General features: G+C 44.0%; 1 protein-coding gene across 1 annotated transcript; it reads right to left on the reverse strand.

Moving 5' to 3' along the window:
• Positions 1 to 399: 399 nt before the first annotated feature.
• On the reverse strand, positions 400 to 18369 carry LOC103774708 (rho GTPase-activating protein 32-like; the record flags this gene model as incomplete). Its single annotated transcript, XM_008942130.1, has 3 exons — positions 400 to 484; positions 2008 to 2099; positions 18261 to 18369. Coding segments are annotated over 3 exons (286 nt in total), but the record flags the coding sequence as incomplete, so codon positions are not given.
• Positions 18370 to 19402: the final 1033 nt, after the last annotated feature.

The raw sequence follows: 19402 nt of genomic DNA on the forward strand, positions 1-19402 counted from the left end.
ATTCCTGTGTCTCCAAGTGCAGGGCACAATGTGGAAACAATTCACACAATTGTTTAAAGATACACAGACAAACTGAAAATGTGCATGCAGTTACTACTTCCATAATGAATATTTGATGCAGCCTTAAAACAGTGACATCAAACTCAAATAAATAAAATATGGAAAAAAAATATGGAGATAAAATCATCTCTGACCTCAGCGAGGTCTCCCCAGAGCTAAGGACAGATTCTGACCCAGCACACGGAAGCAATTCCACCTAACAAGACCATAATGCTGCAATTTCTTATCACTAAACCAACTAAACAGATCACAGTGGAGGTCTCTCTGTTGCCTCTGGACCAGGTTAGCTGGCAGCCAAACACAAGGATGTTTTGTATATAAAAGAAATCTGAAACTCACCTGGATGTTGCCAAAGTCCACGTTTTCATAATGGAAATGGGCACATTCAGCCATCTTCGGGAAATGGCCCTTGGTGAAGGATAACCTGAAGCACATCAAAAGCCCAAAAGTTAGAGGCAACTCCCTGAAACAAGGCTGAGCACCAAGTCCTGTTACGAAATGCAGCCACTGAGACACAGAAATAACAACTTTCTCATCCTAAAGCCAAGGGAACAGAGGGAGCTGTTGATGAGATGCACCGAAACAGTGGAGAAAGGAATCGAGTGAGAAAATAAAACTAAATCACCAAGAGGCATTTCTCATTGCATCCTCAGAGAGCTGCGTGGCATTCCATCAACACCCAAGCCCACATCTTCATGAGATGGTGCAGGGACAAGCCGCTCTCCCTTCACAAACACACTGTGGCAGTGCAAAGGAACAGCCTTACACGAGACAGAGGAAAGCAGAACTTTACCTGTGAAAGGCATCACAGCCCATCAGTCCCGGGTGGATGTATCTGAGGGGGCAGAACAAAGGCTATTTATCCTTGGCCTTTTTAAAATTCAAAAGTGAGGCATAATTATTCCCAAGTGTCTCCAGTTACAGTGGTGGCTGGTGGGGAGATCCTCTGGTTCTGCAACATGCTCTTGCTTCTGCTGAAGCTATTATAGACTCCTATAGATATTTCTGGTGGGGAGCCAATGAGATTGTCATTATCTAGCTTCTCTCTTCCCACGGGAAGAGAAGTGGGAAGTGAGATGCAGCATCTGGCTGCTCAGCACTAGAACAAAGAGCCACTTCCCTCAGAGGATCAGAGAGCTTCAGAGAGGTGCTGGGCACGCACAGAGCAATCAATATTGGGGAGTTCTGGTCCTCAAATCAGCACTCTTGGCAAAGACAAGGCAAGTAATATTGATTACTTTTGATCCCTGTTGTGGGGTAGAGGTTTGAAACCTCTAGCTGCAAGCATAATGAGATGGTTTACATTCTTTGGGAGAGAATCAGAGAGAAAGAGGGAGAAAAAAAAAGACAGTGTAAGCCCTCAGAAAAGCAAATCTGAGAGATTAGAGAAGAAAAAACATACTCAAAAAAACCCTGTGCAAAACCCATTCAAATTAAGAGGTAAAGGACAGAATGAAGGGGGGGAAAAAAAAAGAGAGAGAGAGAGAGAGAGAGAGAAAATATCAAATAAAAAAATATATCTAGGCCACCCACTTTTTCCTGTTTTAGCTTCCCAGAGCACAGGGAGACAGGGAAAATGATCTCATTTCTACATTGCCTAGGCTTCTCTTAAGTTTTTCAGTATATATGTCCTTCTTATTCATCAGTTTCAGGAAGAAATGCCAAAAATTTACAAATACAACAACAGTGAGGTTCAAAACTCTAACAAGCTTTGCTTCTGTGGCCAGCAGAAGGTGAGAGAGCCAACAGAACCTCCCAGGTCTCCAGTTTTCAGCTACCTTAGCTATCATTTACTTCGTTTCACATGGATTTAGGTTGCTCTGATAAATCTATTATCAAAAATTACTGGTGAATGCCCTAGCTGTATCACAGCACAACAGCTAAAACCCAGGATCTCAGAGGCAGGAGCCCAGCAAGGACAGGAAAATCAAAGAACAGTGCTCTTACTTTTTCACATTCTTCACTTTCATACTGGCTGTGCTGCCACAGGTCCGGAGTGGCAGCTCCCCTGGAATGTCAGGGATATCTGCACCTCTTGCCTGCAAAAAAAGGAGAAAGAAGAAGCATGGAACTTCAAATTTGACTGTGTGTTAAGGACCACCACTTGCTAAGCATATTTTGACATATAGGCACAAACACAGCTGAAATCTCCTATGTGCTAGGAGTTAGTTGTACATTTGCCTTTTTAGCAAGGAATACTGACCCTCAGGATTACAATCCAATATGTGATTGTCTCTCCCTGAATCCTACCACAGAGCCTTCCTGATTCTTAGTAACAACTACCAGATCCAGTATTTTATTTGTGACTGCTCCTGGTTTCTCAAGAGGAGATTTTCAGAGGTAGGAGCCTGACATCCATTCCTAAACTCCATCCTTGACTCCTCATTAAGTACCTGATTTTCCAAACATCTGTGCCCTTAGATTCATGCAGCAGCACTGGGAGAAGCTGGAGAGCTCATACAGTGGAAAATCAAGTTTATGACAGGGCTGCTTATATGTGGGAGGTGAGCCTTTAAAAAAAGATGTTTGCAGCTATTGGTGTAAGTGTAAAGTAAGGTTTCTATGAAGAGAGCAGTGATCAAACAGGAAAATCAGCACAGGCTTCACAGAGCAGGAGAAAAGCAGAGTCCTCAGTGTTGGACAGAGATTGTTCATCAGTGATGGAGGTGAGACCAGTTTTTTTCTGCTTTATACAATGCCCTACAAAACATAAATAGTGTCCAAAACAGTGAATGCTCGAGTAAGAGGAAGAAAGGCACTTTGGTATTCCTTCTCTTACAGGTCTGGAACAACAAAAACATCAAATCACACCCATTTTCTAATGACAGGAGTAAGGACATGACTTCCCTGACCCAGATCAGGACCAAAGCTCCTAAGCTGGTTCACCAGAAGACCTCTGAGCAGAGATGTCCAAAGGCTGTTACACAGAACAGAACACAGTTGTACACTGCAGTGGAAAACATGGAAACAACTTGGACCTCACCCCCAAAAACTTCAGAGGCAGACAATTCATGCTGGGAGCCTACATACCGGAGGAACAACGGGGGCATCTTTCATATCCCCCCCCCCTGAAGCTCTTGTTTCAGCTTGACCCAGGTCACATTTACATGTGCTTCACCACATCACAAAGAGCTGCAGTAACTAAGCCCAAACCACTCACCATGCCCATACTCATTAACAGCAGAGCTGGAGGGAGTGATTCATCTCATTCAGCTCCAGACATGCACGAGGGAAGCAGCTACAACTCTGTTATCTACCCCAGGCTACTTTTACACTCACCAGAGATAAACAAGCATTTTGGGTCTGGTTCACCTACTTCCAACAACTAGATTAGGACAAAAGCAATCATGTTACAGAACTCTGGAACAGTGGGGGTTGGAAGGGTCCTCTGGAGATCATCTCATCCAGCTCCCCCTGCTCCAGCAGCTCACCCACAGCAGGGTGCCCAGGATTGAGTCCAGGCAGGTTTGGAATCTCTCCAGAAAAGGGGATCCCACAGCCCCTTTGGGCTTGAGCTCTGTGGTCCCCCAGCTGTACAGAACACACATCCACTCACCAAAGAAAAACATAGGCAATATTTAGACCCTTCAGTAAACCCATCCTTGGCCACCTGACTGTTATTAAATACACAATTACTTTAAGATGTAGCAGGATACTTGAGAGCCTCGTAGTGAATTTTAACATCAAGAGGATCACCAATTTAATAAACCTTACAGGTAATTTACATAGGAAAATAGCTAATTATGGGAATAAATGTGCCATTCCTCTAAGCTGCTTTTAGGCAAAGCTGAATGTGCTTGCCTGAATTTTCTAAGGAACAGAATTTCTGTAGGAAGAAAAATAATGTTTCTTTTCCATCAGCAGTAGAAGCTGGTGGGATATAAAAATGGATAAACAAATCTGACAGAGAAACGTGGGCTTCAAGCCAGTTTGCAGCAGTGGGTAGAGAGGACCCTGGATCTGACTCAAGGCAGCGTAGGCAAAACTCACACCTCCAGGAGACTTAAATGCCAGCATCTCTCTTTGAAGAAGTTGTATTATCCTCTTCTTCCTGGTTGAGTTAGGTCCAAATCATGCTGGAAAGAGATATCTGCCTCTCCCATGTATCCACTTAAACAAACTACAACGAGATGCAATAGAGCAATTAACTTTGGTGGCTTTTCCAATCAGATCTGAGCTCTCTGGACCCTGCTGCAGGACAATAATCTCTCATGAACCTCACAGCTGAGGAAAAAGGGCAGGATGGTGATCTGGAGCAAGTTAAAATCTTTGGTGTGAGGTACTAACAGCAGAAAAAACTTGGTGATTAGCCAGATAAGCAAAAAAGAAACTTAGTGCAATTTTAAAGACCATATTACTCTAAAATAAACAGCAACTGCTTTCCATTGAACCAAAGATAGATAGCTACACAAACCCACACCTTACTCACCATTAGCCTGTACCTGTTTTGATCCCAAACCTGGCCTGTGAAATGTCCCCCTAGATTACCCTCCACTCCAAATACAAACAAAACACCCCAAATGAGGTTTGTCATCTTCTGTGCTTTGTGTCACAGTTAACTTAATTTTAAATAATCATTTTGAAGCAGGGGGATGATTTACATCTGATGATTAGCTAGCTAGCATCATCAGTTGCTTCTCACTTCCCTCTTTTCTACACAACACCCTTCAGTGGATGCCCAGTAATTGCACAGCAAATCTCTTTATGCAAATTATTTAGCCCAATTTTCACAGCTTAGTGTCACTGCTCCATCAATCTGCTTTGGTCCAAAACTTGGTAAACAAATCAGGGCTCAATCCAGAACTAAGAATGGTGTCTCTAAGCAGTTTTGGGAGAAGGCCTGTCTGTCAGCCCCACCCCTCAATGGGTGGTCATGCCATTCTTAAATCACCATCAGCCACGTGCCCAGAGGGTGCCAGGAGACCCCTGAAGCCCCTACAGCACTTGTGCAGCTTTCAAGTGCTGCTGCTGAACTCCCTCCCTGGGAATCCCAGAGCCCTCACAAATCAATCAGGACTGTCTTGCTTCAAGCATCTAAGCCTGGAATTTTTTTGTCTTGATATTTATAGACACGATTTGGAGAACTTCAGCTTTGTGCTCTCTAGCACACAAAACCTTAGTCATAAATAATTGATACCTAACGATTCCACTGCATAATACAAAAGGGTTTTCTCCTAAAAAGTCTCATTGCATTTATCAGAAAACGTGTCAACCTGTCTCCCTTGCACCCAGAAACATAACACAATCTGGAAATACACATGAAACTGAAGAGCACAGTCCAGTGAACACCATGGGATAAAGTTTCCACCTTGGTATCCTCAACAAGGGAGAACACTGAGCCAATGCAAAGCCCACAGCCCTCCTCCTACTGCCACAGACTTACACTGGGACACCTGAGAAGATAAGAAACTGGAATCCCACCAAGCTCCAGTACTCCAAATATCCAGTAAACTGATTTTCCACAGTACTACTATAAACCCCTTGAGGAGGTTAGGGACATGGTTTAGCAGTGGACTTGGCAGAGTCAGGTTAATGGTTGGACTTGATGATCTTTTCCCACATAAATGATTCTAAGATTTATCCATCTTCCTACCACTAATCTCTCACCAAAACCAGTTTGGAGAGACCAGATTGCTCTGGATTCTTTCAGCACATGGCCTTGTTTCTAAAAATGGGACAGCTGATTCAAAATGCCAGTTGGTTTCCATGACAGTCTTTCTTTTACATCATCTTAATTTCCCCTTGATCTTCTTGGGGGAAGGGGGAAAGAAGGAAAGAAAAAACCTGAACCACCTCAAGCTTCCCAAAAAACCCCAAATCTTTGTCAGATTTTTACTTCTTTTCTGAAGAACAGCAGGAAACTGAAGTGTGGTCTCAGTGAATGTCATTCCTCTGTGGTGAGTAAGGGTCTGCTTAAGCAAGAGGATGAACTGCAGCGTGCAGGCTCCACAGTTCAACAGCTGAAGGGGAGGTTTATGCACAAGGACACCAACAGCTACTCCAGGATCTTGGCTACAGACCAGCTGCACAAAGCTGGCTCAGCACCAACTGCTCTGCAGAGCTTCCTTTGCAACATTAAAATGAACCTGTCCTACAAAAATCCCCCGATTGCTACGAGGTGAAAGATGATGGCTCCATTAGCACCTTCCTGCTTTCACCAATCACTGCTCACGAGTCAGCCTGAAGCACAAGGAAAGAAGAAATATGGTTCAGCTCAGCTTCATACCCCACAGTCACTGATAACACACTCCCAGGAGAGAAAGCTCTCTAGACTCCTACTTTTCATGTTGTAACAACTATCCTGGTTTTCCACAATAAATAAATTAAAAAGCAAAGGGAAAATGCTTTCACTAGACTGGAAGTCACTATGTCTGAGCTATGACAAATAAATCCAAATGCAAGGTCTCAATTCTGCAGCATTTATTGGTCCATGCATCATCTCTGAAAGGATTAAATTGTACCTGAGCACATCGAGACTGCAACTGGGTCACTTTTCTCAAGAGAAGACTTGTACGGTCCTTGAAGATACAATATTAATCCCAAAATGTCAGAGCTACAGTGGCAAGATGATGGGCAAGGTAAGTACTTGCCAAGTTCTTCATACTGCCACTTCCCATTGATTCATGTAGGGGATGCTAAGGAGCTTCCTTAGTACTTCCATACAGATGTTTGTGTCACTTCCAGCTATGTTTTTCAGAGCAGCTTAAGGTAACATGGGCACATTTAACATGAAGACATTTCACAGAATTGTTTTGGTTGGAAGAGACCTTTCAGATGATTCAGTCTAATCATTAATCCAGCACTGCCATGGCACCATGAAACCATGTCCCTCACACCACATCTCCACAGCTTTGAAACCCCCCCAAGGATGGGGACTCCACCACTGCCCTGGGCAGCCTGGCACAGCCCTGGACAACCTTTTTTGGGGAAACAGGGATACCCAGGTCTGACAAGCTCAGCTTAAACAAAAATATCTGCTCATTATATTACAGTAGCTTCACCCAAGAAGTAAAAAATCCAATTAAATGACCCTCCCTCCTGCTCAGCATTTCCCAGTGGACTGTCTCCACAATTCACAGCCCTGCTGTTTGCAGTCTGCTCAGCAGAGCGCAGCACTGACACATTTAATAACCACCCAGTGCCTCTGGAAAGCTGCAACCCAAGGACAAGCTCCTGTTCTACCCAGAGACCTGTGCACCCAACTACATCTGCAGAAGCTGGCCACCCACCCTCACCCAGAAAGGAGCAAGGTATCAGATAAATTTTGAGAGTGCAAGGGTCCAGCATGCTCTGATTACAACAATCCAAGCCACTGTGGACAAAGAAACAGCCAACAGAAAGGCACAAAGGTGATTCCCAGAATGAGAAACAGTCGAACCTTTTAAATGTTATTAAAGTGGTTTGGGGTTTTTTTTAATTGAAGTCATCACTTAGCTCCTTACCTGGTGTAAATATCTCCATCCCTGTTGCAAAGATAAAAGAACCATCCTTTCTGATGTGCCAAAGTAGAGCTGCAGGGCTGGCTTAGATGCAGCTCAAGGATAGGATAGCTGGAGGAGTTAGAGGTAGCACTGTCTTTTTAATTTAGCTTTCAGTTTGGGGATTGTGGAATGTTACTCAGCCAGAGACATCCTTAAACCCTCACGGTAAATGAGAAACACAACAGAGGAAAGCCAGTGAAAACATGACAAGTGCTTCCAGTGGGGAAACTCTGAACACACATTCTTAATCCCACGTCTAAGAAATCTGCATTCAATAAAGAAGACACTTTAGTGGGTATCTTTTTTGGAGTTTAGGACATTTAATTCCACTTTCCGCTGTCAATGCTGAATTGTTCTAACCAGCACTTACTGCATGGTTAACAGGGAATTCTTCTCTTTCAGAAGACCACACAGGACATGGGGGATTTTTTTCTACTCCCATCTTTTCCCCTCCAAAAGGGAAAATAAAAAAAATAAATTAAAAAAAACCCACAACATTTTAAGCATTGTCATGAGCTGGCAAATTAAGGGAAAACTCTCATTCCCAAAATTGAGGAGTTGATCCAGGGCATCCATTTATCACAGTTTAAAGGATCAGCCTGGAATGAATAAAGAACAAATTCTTAACTATTCAGCTACTGTGTTTTCAACCAAAGTTTTCCAGCTCACAGATATGTGGGTAAAACCATCTCCAGTTCACATGTGAAACAACTAATTTGGTAAGTAGAATCTGAGACATGGAGTAAGAAGCTTGGCAGCTCTAGGAGCTTCCTCCAGCACATTATTGTAGCTGTGACCAAAATTCACCTCTGTAAAGCAGATTTTATGTCATGACAAGACTTCCTAACCGAGACTTAAAGAGAGGCAAGAGCTTGCACTGATCCTCTGCAGATCAAACGTGCCCAAAGGATGGGGGAATATTTCCAGCAAAACAGTCCCACACTTCTAATTTCTTTCATAGTCCTCACTTGTCTACAGACAAAAACAGATGCACCAAGCAAAAACGAAGGGTGAGCTGCTGAGAACAGCATTAGCATGATAACCACCTGACAGCTTTAAGTTTGGGGTTGCCATCTCTACAGCAAAGCAGCAGCAGCCTTATTACCATTCCCAAAGCCCTCAGCCCCGGGAGCTGGAGCAGTACAGTACAGGGCCCCACATAATAGCATCCTGGCTGAGGAATGTTCTCTCTTTAAGAACAAAAATCCCACATACAATATGCGTGGGAAAGGCAGCCAGGGTTAGAGTCCCTCTGTACAGCCCACAAAATAAATTTTAGAAAAAAAGCCACGGAAAATAGAAGGTCCAAGGAGCACAATACTTTGATTTCAGCTCCCTGTCGGCTAAAACAAAACCAGACCCCCCAAATCCCAGACCCTGTTGGATGCACAATTTCTACAGTTTATTGTTCCACAGAGGGAGGAGGGGATCCTAATCGTGGCTTGGTTAGAAAAGGACAAGTGGAGCTTTGGGTTGTTACAGTAGAAAGCACTTTCTCCTCACAGAAAACACCAGACAGATGAATTCAGCCTGAAGTAGCAACCACCACTCTGGTGAGTGCCCTGGCCACAGTCAGTGACTATGCAAATAACCATGTCATGTTACAGGTATCAATCCCCTTAGGAACTGAAGAATTCTCCCAATGCAGCAGAAGAAAGTCTGGGAAGATGGAAAAACCAGCAGTCTGATATTTACCCCCAATGTCTGAGTCAGAGTTACATGGATTTATTTATGCATGTAAAGCCAACCTGGACTCAGCTTTTTATTTATAAGAAGAGCTGTTTCCAATGGCTTGAAATCCAAAATTAGTGCATTATATACTCATTTTCCAAAGCCTTATAATAGCACAGTAATGTGAAGAATGTGTCTACTTGTAACATGCAATTTCTACCATAAGCTCTCCATAAATTTCTGAAAACAGAATAAAAGAATCAGCTCATTAATGGTGCTCAAGAGCTGCCTGGGAAAGCCTGGCCTGTGATCACACACCCTGCTCTGGCTGCAGCAGCCTCCAGCTGGGGGTCACCAGAGCTGGGCAGGGTTCCTTGGCTCTGCCTTCCCCACCAGCTGCTCCAAACCCTGCCCAGCCACCAGGAGCCCGTTCTCTGAAGAAAGATGCCTTGTGCTGGCAAGCCTGAGGTGACTCTGCTCTCCAGAAATGACCTGATGTCACTCAGGTGGGGTCAGAAGAGGACACCTGGTGTATGCTGCAAGAGCTGTAGAAAGGTCTTTCCATGCCACTGGTCAGCAAAACTGGGAAGGTGGATGACAACCTGGAGTACTGTGTCCAGTTCTGGGCTCCCCACTTCAAGACAGACAGGGAGCTACCAGGAGTCCAGTGGAGGCTACAAAGGTGCTGAGGGGACTGAGGCACCTCTGTGGTCTTCAGTCTACTATCCAGAATCATCTGTGTGTGATCAAACACCACCAAACACCACACAGACCTACACTGACACAGCAGTGACCAACAGAAATGTAGCAAAGTAGAACTGTATGGAATGATTTCAATTTAGGAAAAAACAAAAATCAGGCTATAGATTACCAGCAACTTCAGGGAATAATTCATCACCTTCTAATTAACATTAGGAGGTTTAAATCCGAGCATAGATTTTAAAAAAACCTTCACCAAATGAACTAACTGTAAATAAAGATTACCAGCAACTTCAGGGAATAATTCATCACCTTCTAATTAACATTAGGAGGTTTAAATCTGAACATAGATTTTAAAAAAAAAAACTTCACCAAATGAACTAACTGTAAATAAGATTGTTTTCCTTTCCTGGATGTTCCATCTTATTTTTAAGACAACAGGACTAGGGAAATATGATTGATAGACCAAATAAATTAAAAATTTTATCTCCAAAATCAGTACATTTCAAAAAAAATACCAAATTTCTTATCTTACAACAAAAAAAAAAGTTGTTGAGAGACCATCTTTGGAATAGGGAGGGAGGAAAAGAGGAGGAGGGTCATGACAGCATAATCCTGTCTTCAGAGCCCATCCATCACACGCTGCCTCTCAGAACTTACAACAGTGAATAACCTGGACTAATTACAACAGTAATTACAACAGACACCACACACACTAATGAGACCAGTGTTTTACACACAGGATGATCCACGGCAGCACTCTGGCTCCCTAACACTTCACTAAACCAGGGCAGGGGGGTTGGAACTAGATGTCCCTTAAAGTCCCTTCCAATCCAAACCATCCTATGGTTCTATGAAAATGTCTTTTTTTTTTTCTCCTGGACCAACACTGTACTGCAAGACTGCACACACTGTAAAGACAGTAACTGTGACTAGAAACAACTGCTTCTATAGCATCACCAAAGAAAATTAAACTATTGCTATAAATTAATACTTACTGCCAAAAATATGGTATCCATTCCAGTTTAATTGAACTCGTTTAATTGGCATACCCAAATGGAAGCCAATGTGCCAATTAAGTGATTGTCCCAATTTTCAAACATTCTCAGGGACAAGCTTCATGCTGGGAGTTAAGACTGTGAAATAAAAATGACTCTCTAACCAAGAGGGAGAGGGAGAGAAGGATCCACACATAACACTGTAATACCTTGCCAAAAGCTTAACAAGGGGAAAAAAAACCACTTGATTCATGCAGTAATAACAAGGAAAACAAGTTATGTGAATTAAAAACGAAATATAGGTTAAAATAAATAAAATAAATAAAAATACCTAGCAAAAAAAAAAAAACACAATTTCAGCTTCCCAAGTACTAAATCTTCCCCTTGCACTTGAGGGTGTAAAACTCTGGACTTCTAAAGAGGACCTGCAGGTAGGCATTCAGAGATCAGAAGCACTTTTTCCCCAGAAGCCTATGGCACATAACCCCTGTGAAAAGAGACCAGCCTGTCCAAACTAACTGTGCACTCACTGAAGAGCTCCCAACCAGAGACTCCACTCCAAAATTCTGCTGTCGTCTCGCAGGCACACAAGGAGCTGCAAACAACAGGAATCAAAAACCAATCCATTTTTACACGTTAAAAGGTGTTACATTGCTACATCTCAGCTGCTGAAATGAGATCATGTCAATAAACCACCTTTTTGGAAATCACCACAGTTGACAGGGCCAAGCAACTGGATTTACCTCACCCTGTTGCTCCTCAGATCCTGCCTCAGTTCCTGGATGTATTCACATTAGCTTGGGTCAGGACATACTCAGAAACATGCCTTAAGTTTTTTGAGTTAAAACCCCACCAACCAAACAAAAACATTTTTAAAAGAAACCTTATATCCTCCTATTTCTTCCATCTGTTCTTGAAGAAGCCACGGTCAAGATTTGGGGCAGCACTAAGTGCTGCACAAAGAATGAGAAGCAAACCTTTGCACCAAGGAGAGGGAAATCTCCCTTTAAGCCTTTACAATTCACTCCTCCACACGCTCTTATAAATTGCATTTAAAAATAGTTTTCTCCTCACTCATGTCCCAGATTTAACAGAGTGATATATTAAGGTCTCATTAAAAAGCCTTTATTACCCTCACAAGCCAGGCTTTGCCTCATCCAGTAGCAAATGCTGAAAATACTACAGCTCTCAGAATCCACCTGACCTGGTAGAAGATTTAAGATTATTCCAGGGACTTCACAGGACAGGGTCTAACTCCTGTGCCTTTCTAAGAGCCTTGTAGGTTTGTAGTTTTCATAATAAAATTCCACTTGCATGAAGGGGACAGGATAATGTGTACAACTGCCAACTACTGCAACTTCCTGCTCAATCAGGCATTTGCCCAATACAAGGATTTTTAATGGTTTCCCATCAGCAAGTGAGAGGTTCCCACATCACACCCTCTCTAGGCAGCCTGGGGCTCTATCTACCTGGACTATCACCTCAATAACCTCACTAGGGACACTCATACTTGTAGATCCCAAAAGCTACTCTTTAGAGGTGCAGGAAGGTGGGAGAGGCTGATGTCCTCCACGTGAAGAACTCTTGGTCACACCCAGCATGATCTGCTCATGAATGGATCCCCACAGACATTCCCTGCAGGATGTGACCTGTGTTCTTGTGCTCAGGGCACAACAGAAAAAATATCTCACAGTAAATAAACCTACCACAGCTTTAGGGACTCATATCTGGAAAGCTTCCAGAGCTGAAAGAAGTGGCAGACACTGCATAAAAAATGACTTTTTTTCAGAAACACATACACAAAAACCTATTTCTAGCTGGGGAGTGAGTATATTCACCTTCTCTCCAGTGCCTGCCAGGTTATGCCCTTCAGGCAACATCCTTCTGTGACAGCACAATTTCAGTAGGGTGTATAAATAAAGATTTTCATATTTATCTCACTGTCTAATCTGGTTTGTATGCTGGAGGGTCAGGAGGATCTACAGAGGGATCTCCCCAGGCTGGGTCGATGAGGAGAGGTGAAGGGGATGAGGCTCAACAAGGCCACGTGCCAGGTCCTGCACTTGGGGCACAACAACCCCCTGCAATGCTCCAGGCTGGGGCAGGGGGGCTGGAAAGTGCCCAGCACAACAGGACCTGGGGGGCTGGCTGGGAGCTGCTGGGAGATGAGCCAAGATGTGCACAGGTGGTCAAGAAGGCCACCAGCATCCTGGCTTGGAGCAGCACTCCTGTGGCCAGCAGGAGCAGGGCAGGGATCTTACAACCAGCACTGGTGAGGCCCCACCTGCAACAATGGGGTGAGTTTTGGGCCTCTCACTGCCAGAAGGAGCTTGAGGGGCTGGAGTGTGGGCAGAGAAGGGCAACAAAGCTGCTGGGGAAGGATCTAGAGGCCAAGTGTGGGGAGGAGCAGCTGAGGGAGCTGGGGGTGCTGAGCCTGGAGCAAAGGAGGCTCAGGGGAGACCTTCTGGCTCTTGACAACTCCCTGACAGGGTGTTGGCATCTTCTTCCCAGGAACAAGCAACAGGGCAAGGACAAACAGCCTCAAGTTGCACCAGGGGAGGTTCAGGTTGGGCACTAGGAAAGACTTCTTCCCTGAAAGGGTTGCCCAGGGCTGTGCCAGGCTGCCCAGGGCAGTGGTGGAGTCCCCACCCCTGGAGGGGTTTCCCAGCTGTGGAGATGTGGTGTGAGGGACACGGGGCAGTGGGGACTTGTCAGTGCTTGGGCATGGCTGGACTCAATGATCTGAAAGGTTTCTTCCAACCAAAACAATCCTATGATTAATCCTACCTGCCCACAAAATGGAGAGAAACAGAAGCAAAAGTCAAGGGGGATAGACTGCTTTTAAAACACTGCAACTTACAGAACTCATAATGAGGTGCTGAGAGCAAGATCCTACATGCCCACAAAATGGAGAGAAACAGAAGAAAAAGTCAAGGGGGATAAACTGCTTTTAAAACACTGCAGCTTACTGAACTCATAATGAGGTGCTGAGAGCAAGTCAGATGGTCAATAACATAAAGTGGATGTAATATTAAATACAAATATCAATTCAAGGTGAAGTCAATGGCAGGCTGAGGACACCTGCTTCATAGGCTCTCAAGCACTTTTCAGGATCTTACAAGAAAAAGATACTCCTTCTCTTTAAAATAACTTCACCACCTCAGAGAAACATTACAAAATCCATACACTGCAACACTGCTTGGCTCAAACATGGCTTTTCACACCCCTAGGACTCCAAAAGTGTTCTACAAAAAGTCAGTATCACCAACTGTGTTTTCCAAACTGGAGCAGAGAAAGGAAAACTAGCATGTGTGAAGGTTACCCAGCAGGCCCAGTGGGAATAGGAGGCTGAGGCAGTCAAAAAAAAACCAGTATCTCTAATATGACCAAATTCTAAAAATACAGAACATGACTCAGGAGGGGAATACAAAATATAGGAGCCCTCAAGGACTGCTCAGGCAGCTCTCTTATCACCTAACTCCTGTGAAGTCTGTCCATCTAAGTGCTGCATCTCACTCAGCCTGGTTCTCCAAATCTACAGGACAAGATTTTGTAACCACTAAGGAAGTTCAAAAACCACCAGAAGCAGCCAAACAAACCAGTTCTCCAACACAAAATCACCTGCCTTTTGGAGAAACCACAAACAAGAAACAAGCAGCTTTAAAAAGTAGGTCAAAGTACAAAGAAGAAATGTAAAAAAGATGATAAAAGTAGTATCAGACAAAGGACCAAAGCTGCTTGGGTGCCCAGAATAAACTGGCAATGACAGAAATATTAAAAATAAGAGTGCTTACCCTGCCTTATATTTACAGTATAGGAGCACATTCATCCTCTATGCATTTAGAAAGGCTTTTAGTTTATTTCCTGTTAAAAAAAGCTCTGGAAACAAAGCACTTATATAAATTAATAATAAGCACTTTGAAATATATTGAGGATAAAAGGGGGAGGGAAAGCAGGGACAACTTGTACACGTTCATCTAACTGTGAATGGATAAATCACCTTTTCCCAAAGCACAAAAACACGTGCAGAGGTAAAGAGAGAAATGAGTGAGCACCCCTGGGCTGTGCCAGGCTCTCCCAAGCTCTTCCCACTGTTGCCAGTCTCAGCACCTGCTCCCCTGGCAGAACACTAAACTCATTTCAAGGGACAAAGCCTCACACCCAGTTGGGTCCCCAGCTTTCTGCCATGGGAAGCAATGGAGAGCAGAAAACTGTCCTGTGTCCAACTGCTGCAAGCCCCTGAAGCCTCCATCCCCCAGAGGCTGAGACAGCAAAACTACAGCACAACCTGAAGTCTGCAATTTAAACAACTCCTGTCCAAAAACTGAATGTATTAGAAAAAAATAACATATCACAGAAGGAGCATTCTCTGGGGAAAGGCTCAAGCTGCTGAAATGCAAAAGGAAGGACAAGAGCAAGGGAAAAAACCTCAGGTTTCAAATGATCAGGAAAAAGACAGAACATGGACACACTGGTTAAACAGAGAACAGAGACAGTGTTGAAGGACTCCCCTGTAAATATTTACATCTCATAAATATTATCTTCTGAATGGATATAAGGCAGAGGTTGGAAGTGGGAATTTATCACAGAATTATAGAATGGTTTGGGCTGGAAGGGACCTTAAGGATTTTCTCATTCCAATCCCCTGCCATGGGCAGGGACACCTCCCACTAGAAGAGGTTGCTCAAAGCTCCAACCAACCTGCTCTTGAACACCTCCAGGGATGGAGCAGCTCAACACAGCAGACATCCAAATGAGGTTTTTCTACCCATCTACAATGTATTCAGAGGACCATGAAATCAAAGCAATGCTCTAAGCACAATTCCCAGCCATTATAAATAGAGGTTCAGTAGCTTTACACGCAGCCCTGTGTTTCATCACACCAAATCATTGGGCAGCAAGCCTCAGATGTGAATTTTCTTGTTTAGCATCCTTTAAATCTCTTTTTTTATGGCCACCTGGACTGTTCAGGTCTTACATGGCTGGAGCTGTGCAAGAGGACATGTTCTAAAAAGTGAATTAAGAGCACAGTGTGAGGCATATTATGCATGAGCACAACAGCCCTGATGAGGACAGGGAAAGTACAAAGCCTGAAGAGGTGAATCTCTCCATTGTAAATCAAGATTAGAAAAAAAAACAATAACAAATGAAGCATGCCAGCTAACTTGTGTTACTGGTGGAGATGTGGAATTAGACTCACTTTGCTGAGACACACCTTGAGGTTACAGACAGCAGGGATTTACACACGACTCCTGGCTCCAGGGTGTGCAGAAACACCAAGGCCAGGAGCCTGCACTGCTGGCTGGATTACACTGATGAGAACAGGCAGAGCTCTCAAACAGCTGGCACCACTGTGAACTGCTCTCCACCGAGGGGGAGAGAAGGGAAAAACAGAATAAAAAACATCCTGAGGCAGAGACAGTTGCAGAATATCACAATTAACAGTGGGGCTGAGCAGAGCAACAGGAACAGAATATAGGAGGAGACAAAAATGCTTTTGAAGTCTATGTTTTGGATTGGGGTTTTTTTGGCTTGAAAATAAAGTTTGGAATAAAATATTCTTGTTGCATTACATGGGGTTTGATGATGCTTTTAAGAGTGAAACACAGTATTTCTCTCTGTTCCCCTGTTTAAAATGAAAAGTAATACCTGGCTCAGAGAGACTTTCCTAGCTACACATTTTCTGAAGGTTGTACAAAGATCAGCTAATCCAAAATCCATTTCACACGACCCAGTTGGATATTAATGGTCGTGTGTATATATATATAATGCTTTAAACATCCAGTAATCCACTGGGACAGATAACCCCCAGCCCCATCCACCAGCTGAGTCTGACTGCCCTGCAGTCGCCCATCTCTCATGGTGCCACAGCTCTGCTGGCAGTCAAGGAGCAGAGGACAAATGGCTTTTCCAGGCTGGAGCCTGGCCACAGCCACACGATCCAGTAAGAGGGACAAACAGACACTGGTGCCACCTGACAGTAAAGGTTCTTCACCATGCTGCTGCACTGCACACCCCTCGGGAGCACCACCACTGTCCTGCAACACTCAGACCTCCCCTCGAGCCAAGGCCTGCTGCAGAAGGCAGTTATCACAGAATCACAGCATGCTTTGGGTTGGAAGAGACTTTAAACACCATCTTGTTCCCACCCCCTGCCATGGGCAAGGACACCTCCCACTAGAGCAGGTTGCTCCAAGCCCCATCCAACCTGGTCTGGAACAGCTCCAGGGATGGAGCATCCACAGCTTCCCTGGACAACCTGGGCCAGGGTCTCACCACCCTCACAGTGAGGAACTTCTTCCCCCTTTCTCATCTAAATGTCCCCTCTTCCAGTTTGAAGCCATTACCCCTCCTCCTATCACTGCAAGCCCTTGGAAAACATCCTTCCCCAGCTCTCAGATGCTTTCAGCCTTCAGGTACTGGGTGGCTGTGACAAGGTCTCCCCAGAGCCTCCTCTTCTCCAGGCTGAACAATCCCAACCCTCTCAGCCTGGCCTCACAGCAGAGGGGTTCAGCTCTTACATCATCTTCATGACCTCCTCTGGACCCTCTCCAACAGCTCCAATTCCCTCTTCAGCTCATTGTGCTAATGAGGCCATTTAGAAAATCTGAAAATAACAAGCAAGCTCCAACTCCCAGACACTCCTGTACTGCAGATGAAGCTGCTGTGAGGTAAGATAACTGCACAAAACCACCTAACCTGATTGCCCTTTTTGGCTGCTAATAAAATAACATCTGACCTTCCAAACACAGCAAATGCTAGAGGGAGTTGGGAAAGCAGAACTGCAGGCACTTTACTCACTCATTTAAAAAGAAAACAAACATATCTAGGTGCCTGTGGCCCACTGCCCACTTGCAGTGCCCTCCCTGAGCATGAGGACAGCACCTTTGCAGCTCCTTTTCTGCCAGTCTGCTCCCTCTGATGATTCATTAGCTTTCAGGCTGAGGTTTTATTCCTGTAGACTTAAGCCAGCATTTTGTTAAAATCTTATTCTTCAACAATGTTGCACGCTTCAGAGAGCATGATTTCACAAAAAGTTCCCTTCATGCTCAAAAGTCTTGCTGAAAAAGAGGTTAATGCAGAGTGAAAATCGTTGTGACATTGTGGACCTTTTAATTGGTTACTAGACCTGCTTTGGGGCACGTATTAATAGGGCAGAAGCATTATGCACGCTCCTTCTCTCTCTCCTTGACAAAATGCCAGAGGAAGGGAAGTATTTTGGTCTTGTACTATGCAATCCATTTAAAAATCCAAAACTCGAGGAATATAAATCAATGCGTAGCTAGAATATAAGAGGAGATGGTCCAGAACCAAAAATAATGCACAGAGAAGAAGCAAGAAGGTGTTTTACCATAGCACTGAGAGTCTCCTCCCAGTCTGGCCTCTCTCTGGGATGGATGCTTCTCTGGAGCTCTGGCACAAAGTCATCTTCTTCTGCGTGTACAGAGGACTTCATCATTCTGGAGAGGAGGACAGAGAGGACAGACACTCAGTGACAACTTCTAGGTCATCTTACACACACAGAGTCTGTTTTGGTGACCCATAAAAATATAAACACTTCTATAAATCCAGGAATCTTACAGAGTTTCTCTTATTCCCTCATTGTACAAGCAGGACAAGAGTGTAAATGTGGTGGAGAGAAATCCTAACCAGCCCATGGATAATTCTGTTTAATCACCACACAATTTGCACATCTTAAAGCACAGAGAAAAACATCCCTGTTTGCTGCAGGGGGGTTGGACTGGATGACTTTCTTCTTACTGATCCCATCTGAAGGGTGAGCCCTTCAACCACCCCAGCTCTGCATGGATGTGCTCAAATCAGTCCCATTTTATCAAGGTAAACTTCTCATCACACAAGAAGCCAGCTTTCAAATATCCTATGAAGTATATTTCAAGCCTGCTCAGAGGCTCAAAATCAAGACTTATTAAGTATTTCTACTCAGCTTATCCTTTTTTTATTCATTAATAAATATTAATTTATGAATAGATCACTATTTAGGGTAACTGCTCTGATAGCCAACAGTGCATACACCTGGACAGAAGAGCAGGGCTGGCTTCACTAACTGCTGGCTGTGCTGATTTATGGGCCTTTTGACAAAGGTAAGCACAGTGATAGGCATTTAAGAAAAGTCAGACCAAGATCTGAACTCCAAAATCCCCTACATGCTGTTTGTCACCACGACATAAGCAGCTGGGCCAGAGCATTTCACTCTCCTTTGTCCTCTACATGAGGGTTAAGAATGACCTAATTAACACTCCCAGTAACAGCATGGCTAGGTTACAAAATTATATCCCATATCATTTTATACCTAGCTCTGTGATCACATTTCTGCTCTAGTAAAAACAAAAAACACACAACACATCCCAGAGAATATGGGCCTCAAAACCAAAAAGTCATAATCCCTCAGGCTGATGCTGCTAAATGGTTCCATGTGCTACTCCTGCCACAAGCTGGAAGTTGGTCGTCCCTAATGAGGGAATTAAAAAATAC

The sequence above is a fragment of the Merops nubicus genome, unplaced genomic scaffold, assembly GCF_000691845.1.
Source record: "Merops nubicus isolate BGI_N331 unplaced genomic scaffold, ASM69184v1 scaffold4196, whole genome shotgun sequence".
In the NCBI taxonomy this organism is placed as follows: Eukaryota; Metazoa; Chordata; class Aves; order Coraciiformes; family Meropidae; genus Merops; species Merops nubicus.